Below are 15,359 nucleotides of genomic sequence, written 5' to 3'. Positions count from 1 at the left end.
AGAGAGAGAGAGAGAGAGAGAGAGAGAGAGAGAGAGAGAGAGAGAGAAATCTGAGGCTACAAAGGCAAATGATTTAGGGGGAAAGATTTTAGTAGCTGGAGAAGATGATGTAGAAGTATTGGTATTTGAGCTGAGCCTTAAAGAAAAGGAGGAATTCTGAGAGGCAGAAATTAGGAGAAATTTCATTCTAGGCACAGGGGGAACAACAGCCTGTGCCATAATAATCTGCTGCAAAGGTCCTCCTGAGATGTCTTATGGTGACATGGAAGAGATCCCAAGATCCCAGATTCTTTTTTTTGAAACATATTTTTATTTCATTAAATATTTCTAGGGGAGGCCAGGTGGTGCAGTGAGTAAGAGCACTGGCCCCAGAGTTGGGATAACCTGGGAACTGGGCTCAGATACCACCACACCCAGAAATAACTGGCCATGTAACCTTGAACAAGTTACTTAATCCCAATTGCTTTAAAAAAATAAAAATAAAAAAATAATAAAATATTTCCAATTACATGTACATTTTTTTCACATTAAAAAAAAGTTTTGTTTCAAATTCTCTCCTTCCCTCCTGCCCTTCCCCCCTCCTTGAGAAGGCAAACAATTTTATAATCAATATAATCGATTGATTTATTGATTATGTATGTGAAGTCATGCAAAACATATTTCCATATTAGCCATGTCGCAAAAGAAAATGCAGACAAAATACCCCCAAACAACCCAAGTGAAAAAAAAAGCTTCCATCTGAATTCAGAACTCATCATCTGGAGATGGATGGCATTTTTCATCTTAAGTCCTTTGGAATTGTCTTAGTTGATCAATTTGATCAACTCTTGATCAAAGTCACTAAATTTTTCACAGCCAGTCATCCCTACAATCTTGTTCTTACTGTGAATAATGTTTTCCAGGTTCTGCTCAGTTCATTTTGCATCAGTTCATATAACTCTTCCCAGGTTTTTCTGAAACCATACTGCTCATCATTTCTTATAGTACAAAAGGATTCCATCACAATCATATACCACACTTGTTTAACCATCCCCAGTTGATGGGCAGCCCTTCAATTTCCAGTTCTTTGCCACCACAAAAAGAACTGCTATAAATATTTTTGTACAAATAGGTCCTTTTCCCTTTACTTTGGTGAAGTGTGTCCCCTTGTCTTTTATCCCCAGATATCTTTATACATATATGTGGTATCCTTCCCCTACCCCTAGACTATAAGCTCCTTGAGAGAAGAAACTATTTTCACTTTCATCTTTATATCTCTAGTATTTGTTTAGCACAGTGCCAGGCATGGTGCTTAATAAATTCATTCAGACCAGAAGAGCTTTAAAGGCAGTCCTAGTAACAATATGTTATTGTTACAGTCCAAGAATCAGTCTAGCTAAGTTCATAAGGGCTAATTAGCCCCTGTGCTTTGTTCACAAGGGTCTGGTCCCCAGCAACTATTTAAACCATCCCCCCAGGCCCAAAGGGGCTGCAGTCTGCATCAGTGAAGGAAAAGTCCACAACAATAGAATTATGGATCCTTGAAATGTTGAAGTACTAGTAATAATGATCATAATTCTTCATATATACTATACATGGTGAACTAAATTCACTGAATTGAATTGAAAAAACATTTAGTGGCTGCCTACCAATTGGGGCAGCTAGGTGGTGCAGTGGATTGAGTGCTGAACCCGGAATCAGGAAGACATCTTTTTAATTTAAAATCTGGCCTCATGGGGCGGCCAGGTAGCACAGCGAGTAAGAGCACCGGCTCCAGTGTTGAGAAGACCTGGAGATCGAATCCTGGGCTCAGACACTTAGCACCCACCCAGAAACACCTGGCCATGTAACCTTGAGCAAGTTACTTAACCCCGATTGCTTTAAAAAAATAAATAAATAAAATAAAATAAAATCTGGCCTCAGACACTTACTAGCTGTATGACTCTGGGCAAGTCACTTGACCCCATTTGCCTCAGTTTCCTCATCTGTAAAATGAGTTGAAGAAGGAAACAGCAAAACACTCCAGTATCTTTGCCAAAAAACTCCAAATGGGGTCATGAATAGTCAAACACGACTAAACAACAACTGTGAGGGGCAGTTTGGCACTGAAGGGGGAAGAACACATCCTGGAAAGAGCACTTCATTTGCAGACATTTACATCCCTCCCACTACCTGTGTACCTTTAGACAAATGACTTAACCTCTCTGGGCCTCAGTTTCTTCACTTGTCAAATGAGGCTGTTAGACTACAGCAGTGGTGTTAAACTCAAATGGAAATTGGGGGGGGCACTAGACCACACATAAGGATACCTACTGGCCCACATACTGACTCAGAAAACCACAAATTAACATTGTCTTATTATATTTTAATTTATTTTGTTAAATATTTTCCAATTACATTTCAACCTGGTATGTATTTGACACCTCTGGACTATGAAATCTCAGAAATTCCTTTAGGGAAGGAATACAGCTCAACTCCATAGTCTCCCAACAGCTGAATAAGGTCAAGGAAATGTGGCCAGAATGAGTTAGTGAAGTAGAGAAGACAGAGCAGTAAGTATGATTCTACATCTATGATCTATGATGTTTAAGACTCTGGGGATAGGGGTGGCCAGGTGGCGCAGTGAGTAAGAGTGATGGCCCCGGAGTTAGGAGGACCCAGGATCAGTTCCATCCTCAGATACTTAACACCCACCCACCCACACACACACAAAAACTGGTCGTGTAACCTTGGGCAAGTTACTTAACCCCAATTGCTTTAAAAAAAAAAAAAAGACTCTGGAGATACAAAATCAAGACTCCAGGGACACAATCTGACAAATATTCATTTTTACAGATGAGGATACTGTCCAGAGAATAAAAGTGATTTGGTCAAGGACACACACCTAATAAGTGGCAGAAATGGGGGTTAGAATCCACATCTTTCTGATTCTATGTCCAATGAGAAGAACACTGCCTCAGGAGTCAGAGAATTTGGGTTTGAACCCAGAGTTTACTATCCCACATCTACTACTCCTTTCTGGATCTCAGAATGATGAGGCTGGACTAGATCGTCTCTGACGTCCCTTTTAGCTATAAATCCATGTTCCTACAATTGGCTCTGTTTACTGGGTTAGGTTATTAGTGTTAAATAGTCTATATCTCAATTGTAAGAGCCTAGGTAGTTAGCCTCAGGAATGGGCAGAGATATAAGGGGAATCAAGTTCTGAGGGGAATGGAAAGAGAGTAAGTTCCCAGGTAAGGAGAAGAGACCCAAATCATACCCTTTCCCACAATTCTTCTCAGACATCAACATCACCATCCCTACCTCCCAACATAGCTCCCTAATCCCCTAATTTCTCAAGAATGGATAACAGGATTACAGTTTGTGTCCATACCAAATAGAAAGAGATCCCTGAAGACCATATATTGACTTTAAACCCCCACAAATTAACATTATCAGGGCAGGTAGGTGGCACAGTGAATAGAGCACCAGCCCTGGAGTCAAAAGGACCTGAGTTCAAATACAGCCTCAGACACTTAACACACACAAAACTAGCCATGTGGACTTGGACAAGTCATTAACATTATCTATTTTGTATTGAATTGTAATTTATTTTGTGAAACATTTCCCATGGGGCAACTAGTTGGCACTGCCCAGGCCTGAGTTCAAATGTAGCCATCAACACTATCTGTGTGACTCTGGGCAAGTCACTTAATCCTGTTTGCCTCAGTTTCCTCATCTATAAGTTGGAAAAGGAAATGGCAACCTCTCCAGTATCTTTGCCAAGAAAATTCCAAATGGGGTAATGAGGTCAGACATGACTGAACAATAACAACAGCAAAACATTTCACAATTACATTTTAATCTGGTCCGGTCTGCACTCTGGAGTTTTGCAGCAGAGTATTTGAAAGCTTTGATCTTTGTCAAACTCCAACTTTGACAAAGGAAACTGAGGCTCAGACTTGACCCAAGTCACACAGTTTAAGTGTAAGAGCCTGGATTCGCATTCAGCTCCCGGGACTCCAACTACATCACCCGTCACTTCCCATTGCCACGGAGTGGTGCGGGCTCAGATCCCACTCAGCCCACTCACCTGCTCTGCCTCCCGCAGCTGCTCTTCTAGCGCCTCCTGGAGCTCACGGTGCTGGCTGCGCCTCCGCTCCTCCTCCTCCTGCAGCAGCCGTTCAGCCTGTCTCTGTGCTTCCTGCAGCAGCTCCAGCTCCTGCAGCTTCCTCTCCTTCTCCTCCTGCAGCTGCTGAAGCCGAAGCATCTCCTCCTCCTTGGCCAGCCGGCGCCGCTCCCGCTGTTCGCGCTGTTCCCTGCGTTTCTGTTTCAGGTCCTTGTGAAGGGAGGTCTTTCCCTCAGCCTGCAGCCGGATTGCCGTCTGGATTGCTGAGGAGGCAGCAGGAGCCACAGGGGTCGGTCAGGGACAGAGCAACCAATGCCCGGTGCAGTGAGGGGAACTGGGCACATGGTTCAGGCTAGAGACTAAGGTTCAGCAGCCAGGGAGCCTAGGATCAGGAGGTAGGTAGGCTGAGAGGTCTGGGCTACATGGGATGCTCAGAAAGGGACTAGAGAATGACAGATTTCAGAGCCAGAAGGGTCCTTGAGACATCATCTTATACATATAGGCACGTGCTTCAATGAATAGAGGGTTAGACCTGGAATTATGAAGACTTGAGTTCAAATTTGGCCTTTGACATGTGACCCTGGGCAAGTCACTTAATCCCTCTGGTTCAGTTTCCCCATCTACACAATGGAGGTGGTAATAGCACCTACCTGCCAGGGTATTGTTAGAATAAGATTAGATATTTGTAATATGCCTTGCAAACCTTAGAGCACTATATAAATGCCTAGGAGGAGGAGGAAGAGTAGTTAGTAGTAGTAGTAGTAGTAGTGGCAGCTAGATAGCTCAGTGGATAGAATGCTGGACTGGAAGTCAGGAAGACCTCAGTTCAAATGTAGCTTTAGACACTTATTAGCTGTGTGACCCTGGCCAGGTCACTTAACTTCTGTTTACCTTAACCCACTGGAGAAGGAAATGACAAATCACTCTAGTATCTTTGCCAAGAAAACGCCATTAGCATGCTATGGTCCAGGATCAAGAAATATTGAATACCACTGGACAACAACAATAATGGTGGTAATAGCAGCAAGAGTAGTAGTGATGGTAGTGGTAGTATCAGTAGTAATAGTAGTGGTAATAAAAGCGCTTTGTAATCCCTTAAGCAATATGTAAATGTTATCTATTATTCTTATTATTATCTGGATCCACCCCCTACTCTGAGCCGATTAAAGCCTTATGATGCCCATTTTACAGATGAGGCAACTGACAAGGTTACATGGTTTTGCTTTTCTAGTCCGTGGCAGACCTGAGGCCAGAATTCCAATTTCCTTATTGTTATAACGAGTACTTTTTTCGTTATTAGATCACAGAACTGACCTGCTGTCCACTCCTGGCGCTGACGGGTGTCTGAAGCGCTCATTTCATACGTGCGTGTTGCCGTCTTCACACAGAACATGCAGCGTTTCCCGTCCCGGTCAGGTAGCACCTGGTTGGGGGAGATGGATCATCCCTCCTCACGTCACCGTGGTCTGACTGATCACCCTGGGCTGATCCTTGGTCAGTCTTCCTCTGAGGGGAAGACTGTCTTGACCAGTACAGCCCACAGTGATCTTTTTCTCTCTTGGGCTCCTAGAGCACCACACAATTGGCATTTATATACTGACTTATAGTGAGAGTTATCTTTGCATGTTCATAGGCTCTTACATCTAAACCAGGAGCTTATATAGACTTTTGGGGGGTCTTGGATCCCCCAAGTTTCCCCATCTGTACAATGAGGGTGATAATAGCAAACTTTGGCATTCTGGTGAAACCTATGATCCCTTCTCAGAATAATGTTTTTAAATGTGTAACATTGAATATAATAGGATTATAAAAGAGATCAATTATGTTGAAATAGTCATCAATACAATAATTTTTTAAAAGTTCACAAACCCAGGCTAAGAACCCCTCATCTATACCTTGTTTGGAGGCTGTCTAATCTACCTTCTCATTTTACAGATGAGGAAACTGAAGCCCAGAGAGGAGCAGTGATTTGCTCAAGGTCACCTAGCTAGTGTCAGAAGATCAAATTTGAACCCAGGTCCTCTGACTTATTTCCTTGTCCTATGCTGTCTCCCTAATACATATATATATACACACATACACATATATATATATTACATATGTAATAATAGCTTATATTCCTATTGTACTTTATGAAAAAGGATGAACTTCTTCCCTCTCCCTCCCAACAGCTCTGTGAGGTAATAGAATTATCTCTATTTATTATTCTCATTTTCCATATGAAGAAATAGGCATTTTTCTTTAAAATGTTTATTATTAAAATGTTTTTATTAAATATTTTATTATTTATATATATTTATTATTATTAAAAATGTTTTTATTAAAAAATAAATCATTTTCCCCAGGGTCACATAGCTAGTGAATGTCAGTCAGGATTTGAACTCGTCTTCCTCTGAAAGACCAGGGCCTCTTTCCACCATTAATCAATCAATAAGCATTTATTAAACACTAGTTTGTGCCAGGCACTATGCTAAGTACTGAAGACACAAAAAGAGGCAAAAGACAGTCCCTGTCCTCAAGGAGCTTGCAGTCTAATGGGGGAGATGACAAACATGTATGCATACACTACATATAAGAAAAATGGGAAATAATAAAATGAAGGAAGGCACCATGCTAGACATTCCCCAAATAGATCAGCTTATGAGCTCCATGAGAGCAGGGATAGTTTCTTTTTTTTTTTTGGAGGGCAATTGGGGTTAAGTGACTTGCCCAAGGTCACACAGCTAGTTTTTGTGTTAAGTGTCTGAGGCTAGATTTGAACTCAGGATCTCCTGACTCCAGGGCTGGTGCTCTATTCACTGCGCCACTTAGCCGTCCCTAGGGATAGTTTCTTATATACTGCTTTGTATGCACCACATACAGTGGTATGTACAGTTCTGGGCACACCGTAAGTACTTTAAGTAGGTACTCAGTTCCCATTGAATTGGGACACCAAAAGGTTGGTAGCCTTGCCTATTCTAGGCTTTTCCTTGGTCCTGGTCTTCAGATACCGATTTAGCCCTCTGCTTCACAGTACTAAAAGCAGCTAGGTGACAGGGTGCCAGACCTGGAGTCAGGAAGACCCAAGTTCAAATCCAGTCTTAGATACTTATTAGCTATGTGACCCTGGGCAAGTCACTTAACCCTGTTTGCCTCAGTTTCCTCATTTGCAAAATGAGCTGGAGAAGGAGATGCAAACCACTCTAGTATGTTTGCCTAGAAAAGTCCAAATGGGGGCGGCTAAGTGGCACAGTGAATAGAGCACCGGCCCTGGTGTCAGGAGGACCTGAGTTCAAATCTGGCCTCAGACACTTAACACAAAAACTAGCCGTGTGACCTTGGGCAAGTCACTTAACCCCAATTGCCCTCCAAAAAGCAAAAAAAAAAAAGTCCAAATGGGGTCACAAAGAGTCAGACAAGACTGAACAACAACCACAGTAATAAAATATCCCCAAATCCTTTTCATTCTTCTGACTCTTAGTCTACCCATCAATTGTGTCCCTTCCCCCATCCCTACCCCTGACCACCCCTATTCCTCTGGGTTGCCCAGCCCTTGCCTCTAAGTTGGTCCCAAAGCTCAGACAATCTCTAGAAATTTATGTAAAAGGCAGAATCAGAGTCTATTCCTATTCTCTCATTTTACAGAAGAGGAAATTGAGGCCCAGATCTCCCCCTTTTTCTGCTGGCTCCTCACCTCCACACAGCACTGGGTGTCCAGGAGAATGGTACCCCTCTTTTCCTTACACTCCTCACTCCCGTAGTAACATAGGCTGCCTGGCAATAGCTGGAACCACCGCTCTGCCCAGTTGCGCCTCAGATGGCCCCTCTTCCACAGGTAGCCCTGCAGGGGAAATAGGGATGCTGCTGAGTCTTTGTTCTTTCCCCCTCCTCAGCCCGTCCCTGGTCAGTGCCCTTTCCCTCCCTGTCTCACCTGCTTAAGCACATCTTGGATAAGCTCCTGGTAGACCTCATGGATGGCCATGCTGAGTGTGTCTTGGGCCACACCACGTAGGCAGCGGCCCGAGTTGATGAGTTCCAGGAATTGCCAGACGCTCAGACCACCGGGAGATTGGCCCTCCTGGGCCAGCAGCTCTTCCAACTCCCCAAATCCCAGTTCTAGGCTCATGCTGCTGTGGACCTTCTTCAGTAGATATTCTACCTGGGAGGGTGAGAGAACCAATGAGAGAGGGCAATCAGGCCAGAGGATACATGTAGAGTACCAGCGACCCAGTGAACCAAAGGCTTAAGTGGAAAGGAGAGGCCAGGATTGCTAAGAGCCAGGGACTATTCATGCTTCATCAAGACAGATAGAACACTGAACCTCGAAGTCAGGAGGAATGTAACTCAAAACCTGCCTCTAATACCTACTGGCTATGTGACCCTGGGCAAGTCCATCTCAGTTCCTGTCCACCTCAGTTTCCTCATCTGTAAAATGGGGATAATGACAGACTGAGGAATAATTGTGAGGATAAAAGTGATATTTATAAAGTGCTTTGCAAAAAAAAATGCTAGCTGTGATCATTATTATTATTAATAATTATTAAGGGATTGTTCAATTCAGTCTTTTTTTAGTTGTGTCCAACTCTTTGTAACCCCATTTGGGGTTTTCTTGGTAAAGATACTGGAATTTTTGGTTTGCCATTTCTTTCTCCAGCTCATTTTACATTCGAGGAAACTGAGACAAATAGGGTTAAGTGACTTGCCCAGGGTCGTACATTAGTTAGAAAGTGTCTGAGGTCAGACTGGAATTCAGGAAGATGAGTCTTCCTGACTTCAGGGCAGGTACTCTATCCACTGTGCCACCTAGTCACTCTAAAATCACAAGATTATTGGTTTATAAATTGGGAGAGAACTCAAAGGCCAAGCACTTCATTTTACAGGTAAGAAAACCAGGGAAGTTAATGATATTTGCCCAAGGTCACACAGGTAAAAGGTATCACAAGTGGGATTTGAAGTCAAGTACAATGATATCAGACCCAGTGCCCTTTTCATTACACCATGGTATGCCCAGTTCTAAGGTTCCTCTGACAATCTATGATTCTATGACTAGTGAGACCCTCCAGGAGACCCAGCTCTTTTCAGAGCTCTATCCAATCCCCATGCACTTCAACCTGAATTTCTTTCCTTTCTGCTTAAAGAAATAATGACAATAAATAGCTGGGATGCCAGGAAAGGCCTAGTGTGGAAGGTAGGCTATGAGCTAAGCCTTGAAGGAAGTCAGGAGTCCTGAGAGGTGGAGGTAGGGAATGAGAGCGTTCTTTTTTTTTTTTCTTTTTGGAGGGCAATTGGGGTTAAGTGACTTGCCCAAGGTCACACTGCTATTTTTTGTGTTAAGTGTCTGAGGCCGGATCTCAACCCAGGTCCTCCTGACTCCAGGGCCGGTGCTCTATTCACTGCACCACCTAGCCGCCCCTAAAGGACAGCATTCTTGACAAGGGACACAGCCAGTGCAAACAAATAGAGATGAGAGATAAAAAGCTGTATGGGAGGAAGTGTGCGAATACTGCTGTATAGGAATATATGCCACAACTTGTTCAGTCATTTTGACTATCATAAATACCCAAATTAACTACAAAGGACCTATGAAGGAAGATGCTATCTATATTCAGAGAAAGAACTGATAAATAGAAGTATGTATAGGACTTTACACATAAATACATATTTGTGTCTAATGGTAGCCATCTAGTGAGGGGGGAGAAAAAAAAAGAAAGTTACATGATAACTTTATCCTATATTTAAAAGGAATAGCAAGTTGTGCATAGTAGATTTTCAATCTGATATGCAATCATCTTTTAAAAATTATACTATATTGTGGAAATGCTTCCATTATTTCATAAATTAATTTTTTTTTAAAAGGTATCATGCTGTGGCTAGAATCTTCACTTCCACCTAATCTAAAAACACAGAAAACATTGAGGGATGCCAGAAAATAGTTCTTGTTTAATTCTTTAAGAATAAATGAAGGAAGGGTGGTTAGATGGCACAGTGAATAGAGCACTGGCCCTGGAGTCAGGAGGACCTAAGTTCAAATCCGGCCTTAGACACTTAACACTTACCAGCCGTGTGACCTTGGGCAAGTTACTTAACCCCAATTGCCCTGCCTTCCACCCTCCAAAAAGCAAAAAAAAAAAAAAAAGAATAACTGAAAGATATCTATTAAAAAAAATTACTGCTGTATATAGGAGAACACATGGAAGCCAGTAATATGTAAGATAGGAAGTTGCCATAGTTGGGGCCAAGAAGGCTGGACTTTAGATACCTGTGACCCTAGGTAAGTCACTTAACCTTTCTCAACCTCAGGTTGCTCATCTCCAAACTACTTCAAAGGCTAGTTGGGAGGTTCAAATGAGATGATATATGTAAATAGCTTTGTAAACCTTAGAGCACTATGCTTATGTTAGCTATGATGATGATGATGACGATGATGGGGGTGGTGGTGGTGAAGATGAAGAACTTTAAATGCCCTGAAATGTAGTTTATATTTAATTCTAGAGGTAGCAAGTTTTTTTGCCTAAGGGAGAGCGAAAAATGGTCAGACAAGTTTTATAACAATCACTCTGGTAGTTGTATGGCATTTATATTGGAAAGATTCTTGAAGCAGGGGAAAGAATCAGGAGGCTACTGTGGGGATTTATAACCCAACCTTTCCACTCTGGCAATCTGGTTTTCCATCCCCAGTTCTCTCCTGAAATTGCTGTATTCAAGGTCCCCCCTGACTTCCTCGCTGCCTCATCTAACAGCCTTTTTTCCATTGTTCATTTTCCTGTTGCATCTTACTGTTTGTCCCCTCCTTCTGAATAATCTCTCCTTCCCTCTGAGAGGATCTCCAATTTATCCCGTTTATATGTCTTATTTACACATAGTGGTTTGTATATAGTCTCTCTCTTACATGGTGAGTTCCTTGAGAACAGGGACCAAAAATTTGCCTTTCATTGTGACTCTGGCATGTAGCATTGCACAGAGCTAGGCACATAGGAGGCCTTTCATAAGTGCTTGTTGGCTTGACTTATAAAGGCATGTTTTAATACATCAGCACTGCTGCCCCCACCCTCAACTCCGACTAATCTTTCTCTGTTTCCATTCCCCTCTAATTCCTCAAGTGTGAGTAACCCTCAACTGTCTATCAGTGGACATCTTCACTTCTCTTTCTGTAACCTCAACCACACCCATGTTTCAATTATCACCTCTATGAAGATGACTATGGGCAGCTACGTGTCCCAGCACATAGAGTGCTGGGCCCTGGAGTCAGGAAGACTCATCCTCTTGAGTTCAAATGTGGCCTCAGACACTTGCTAGCCACGTCACCCCATTTGCCTCAGTTTCCTCATCTGTAAAACGAACTGGAGAAGGAAATGTCAAACCACTCCAGTATCATTGCCAAGAAAAGCCCATAAGGGGTCACAAAGAATTGAATGTGACTGAAAAGACTGAACAAAATGCAGAAGACTCCTCAGTCTAAGCTCCACCTCTGAATTCTGGAGCTCTATCTTAGCATTGAAAATTGCCAGCTGGAGATTTTTTTACCTGAATCCCCTGCTTCAAGCTCAAATGTCCAAAAGTAGGCCTATCATCTTTCCCCCCAAACCAGCCCCTCCTCCTCATTTCCCTATTGCTGTTTATTCTACTGCCCTTCCAGTCACTAAGGCATCTGATTCTTCCGTCTCTCATAAATCCAATTAGTTGATAAGTCCTGTTGATTCTCCCTCACAACATCTCATATCTTTCCCCTCCATTCTATTTCCTCTAGAATGAACCTTTGTGGCCTCTTTACTGGGCTACTGCAACTACCTCCTGGCCAATTGTCTCGCTTCTCTCCTCTCCTCCCTTTCCAGGCCAAGCTAAGTGGCACAATGGATAGAGTGCTGAACCTAGAGTCAGAAAGACTCATCTTCCCGTGTTAAAATGTGGTCACAGACACTAACTCCTGTGTGACCCTGGGCAAGTCACTTAACCCTGTTTGCCTCCGTTTCCTCATCTGTAAAATGAGCCAGAGAAGGAAATGGCAAACCAATCTAGCATCTTTAACAAGAAAACCCCAAATGGAGTCCTGGAAAGTCAGACACGATGGAAACAACTGAACACCACCACCCATGTGCTGCTTCCCTGATGGGCAGGGACTAATTAATGTTCTCATGTTCTCAGTGGTTCATGACTGACGTCATGACTGTTGGTTAGCCAGTCAGTCAACAAGTATTTATTAAGCACCAGTGATGTACCAAGCACTGTGTTAAGCACTGGGGAGGCAGAAATGAAAATAAATAAGGACATACATGATATGTACAAAGTGGATGGAAAGTCAGCCATCTCAGAGAAGGAGGTACTATTAACAGCTAAGGTCTTCTACAGAATGTGAGATTTGAGCTGAATCTTAAATAAAGCAAAAACTAAGAGGCAGAAATGGGGAGGAAGATCATGTCAAGAGTAGAGTCTAACCAGGACAAAGATGTGGGGGCTGGAGATGAAGCATAGTGTATGACAAAAGCAAATAGGTCAGTGTTTCTGAATTGTTGTAAAATTCAGTGAGAGGAGGAAAGTAGCAAAAGTTTGGAAAAGCAGGAGGAAATAGGTTTTAATTATTTTTTTTTACTTTCCAAAAATATATTATTATTCATTTATAACATCCTTTTTTAAAATTTTAAGTTCCAAATTCTCTCCTTCCCTACAGTCCTTCCCCTACCCACTGAGAAGGCAAGCAGTATGACATCAATTAAACATGTGAAAAAACATGCAAAACAGGAAGTAGGTAGATTTTTAATAAATAGATGTAAATCGTTGAAAGTTAGAACAGGAAAGGACCTTAGATATCTTATAGTCTGACCTCCTCAAGTTATAGGAAAGGAAACTGAGGCCCTAAAGGGGGAAATTACTTGCCCAAGGTCACACGATAGAGTTTGGGACAGCTGGGACCACAGCCCAAGTCTCTTTTTCCATTACATCAGTCTACCACTGGGAGGGAAAATGAGGGGACTGGCGGTGGGAGGGGAGAGAGGGTGGGGCACAGGACGGGGCCAAGAAAGCCTCTTGCAGAGGAACAGGAAGTGGTTGGGCTACATGTATCCTGCTGCTGCGCACAAAGTTGCTGACGATTTCAGGGCAGGTCATAGAAAGCAACTTAATAAGAGACAGCTCTGGTCAACGGGGCTGAAAACCCACCTTGTTCCTTTAAAACCTAGCTCCACCCCACCCTAACACACAGGCCTCCTCCCCATCCATGACCTATCTAGTAGCTTTTAATAGAAAAATAAGAACGATATAGTAGAAAAATAAATGGATTGGGGAGATTGAGTAATCATTCTGCCACTAATTACTATGTCAATCAGTCAATGAGCATTTATTAAGTTCCTACTTTGTGTAGGGTACTGTGCTAGGCACTGGGGATACAAAAAAAGGCTGAAGGCAGTCCCTGCTCTCAAGGTGCTCACAGTCTAATTAGGGAGACAATCTGAAAACAGCTGATGTACAAACGAGATATAGATGGGATAAACTGGAGATAATCCATAGAGGGAATGTACTAGCATTAAAGACAATCAGGATAGGCTTCCTGTACAAGTAGGATTTTAACTGGAACTTGAAAGAAGGCAGGAGGTGGAGATGAGGAAGGAGGCATTCCAGGCATGGGGCACAGCTGGAGAAAATGCCCGGAGTCTGAAGATGGGAGTATCTCATGGGAGGACCGCTGAGGAGGTCACAGCCATTGGATGTCAGAGTATGTGGAGGTGAGTAAGGTGCAGGGAGCCTGGAAAAGTAAGACGGGGCCAAGGTGTGAAGGAATTTGAATACCAAAGAAAGGATTTTTTATTTGATCCCAGAAGTGAAAGGGAGTCACTAAAGTTTACTGGATAGTGAGATGACATGGTCAGACCTGTGCTTTGGGAAGATTATTTTGACTGCTGAGTGGTAGATGGATTGAAGTGGGAAGAGACTTGAGGCAGGCAGATTCTGAGCAACTCAGTTCATTAAGCCCTGGTAATGTGCCAAACACTGGAAATACAAAAAAAGGTGGGAGGGCAAAAACAGCCCTGCTAGGAGTGGCCAGGTGGCGCAGTGAGTAAGAGTGCTGGCCCTAGAGTCAGGAGACCAGGGATCGGTGTCGGCCTCAGATACTTAACACCCACACAAAAAAACTTTGAGCAAGTTACTTAACCCCAATTGCTTAAAAAAAAAAAAAATAAACAAACAGCCCTGCTCTCAAGGTGCTTGTATGTTGTCTGACATGAAAATAAACAAAGACATACATGATATGTACATACTGAATAGAAAGTAATCTCAGAGGGAAATGCATGACTAACAGCTAGAAGGGACTCTTGTAGAAGGTAAGATTTGAGCTGAGTTTTGAAGAAAGCCGTGGAAACTAAGAGGCAGAGGTGAGGTGGAAGAGCATACCAGGTGTAGGGGACAGCCAGGACAAAGGCATGGAGATCAGAGATGAAGCACAGAGTATGAGGAAAACAAATAGGCCAATTCATTCGACACACCTTATCTTTTTAACCTGACGATAGGAGTTTGGGCCAAACGGTTTCTAAGGCCCCTTTAAACATTTTAGGATTTGAAGAGCACTAAATGATTAAATAGTAGCTAGGTGGTGCAGTGCAAAGAGCCCCAAGCCTGGCATCAGGAAGACTCATCTGTTTAAATCTGTCCTCAGATACTTACTAGCTAGGTGAACCTAGGTAAATCATTTAAATCTGTTTGCCTCAGTTCTCTCATCTATAAGGTGGTTGTTTGTCCTTTAATTCTCAAAGAGGACCATGACATCAGGAAGGTGATTCACTTGCAAATGAGTTGGATTTAAGTGAGGGAGAGCTGTGTAAGGTCACCAGCCTCACTTTTCTCCTCCAGAGCCATCTGGATCCAGTGGCCAGATATAGATCAGGATGATTGGAGATGGCCTTGCCTCACCTATAAAATGAGCTAAAGAAGGAAATGGCAAACCACTTCACAATATCTTTGCCAAGAAAATCTCCAAATGGGGTCACAAAGTCACACAAAACTGAAAAATGACTAAACAAAAATAATTAAAGTGATTTTCCTTAATCGAAGATCTGACCATGTAATTCCCCTACTCCATCATATCCATTGGTTTCTATTGCCTCTAGGATCAAACATTGAGTTCCTCTGTTTAGCTTGTAGGGCCCTATACAACCTGGCCCCAATCCATCCTCCCAGCCTCATTTCAGAAGGACATGCTCCCTCTCTTATAGTCTTCGGTCCAGACAATTGGCCTTTTCTCCATTACACACACACACACACACACACACACACACACACACACACACACACACACACACAC

The 15,359-nt window shown here is 42.8% G+C and overlaps 1 protein-coding gene across 1 annotated transcript in view; it reads right to left on the bottom strand.

The window, feature by feature from the left end:
• The window catches only part of DEF6 (DEF6 guanine nucleotide exchange factor), a 46,917-nt gene that overhangs the window by 6,453 nt on the left and 25,105 nt on the right, over positions 1 to 15,359 (bottom strand). Inside the window, exons 4-7 of the mRNA XM_069073511.1 lie at positions 8,001 to 8,228; positions 7,764 to 7,910; positions 5,405 to 5,513; positions 4,055 to 4,353 (exon numbers count right to left, since the gene is read on the bottom strand). Of these exons, the coding sequence (XP_068929612.1) occupies positions 4,055 to 4,353; positions 5,405 to 5,513; positions 7,764 to 7,910; positions 8,001 to 8,228 (783 nt within the window). The remainder of the gene's footprint in view (positions 1 to 4,054; positions 4,354 to 5,404; positions 5,514 to 7,763; positions 7,911 to 8,000; positions 8,229 to 15,359) is intronic.

The sequence above is a fragment of the Petaurus breviceps genome, unplaced genomic scaffold (assembly GCF_028583685.1).
Source record: "Petaurus breviceps papuanus isolate PSGF00001 unplaced genomic scaffold, PetGlider_PUasm1.0 90865, whole genome shotgun sequence".
In the NCBI taxonomy this organism is placed as follows: Eukaryota; Metazoa; Chordata; class Mammalia; order Diprotodontia; family Petauridae; genus Petaurus; species Petaurus breviceps.
Note: the sequence above shows the minus strand (reverse complement) of the source record. Positions and strands in the feature narration are given on the sequence as shown.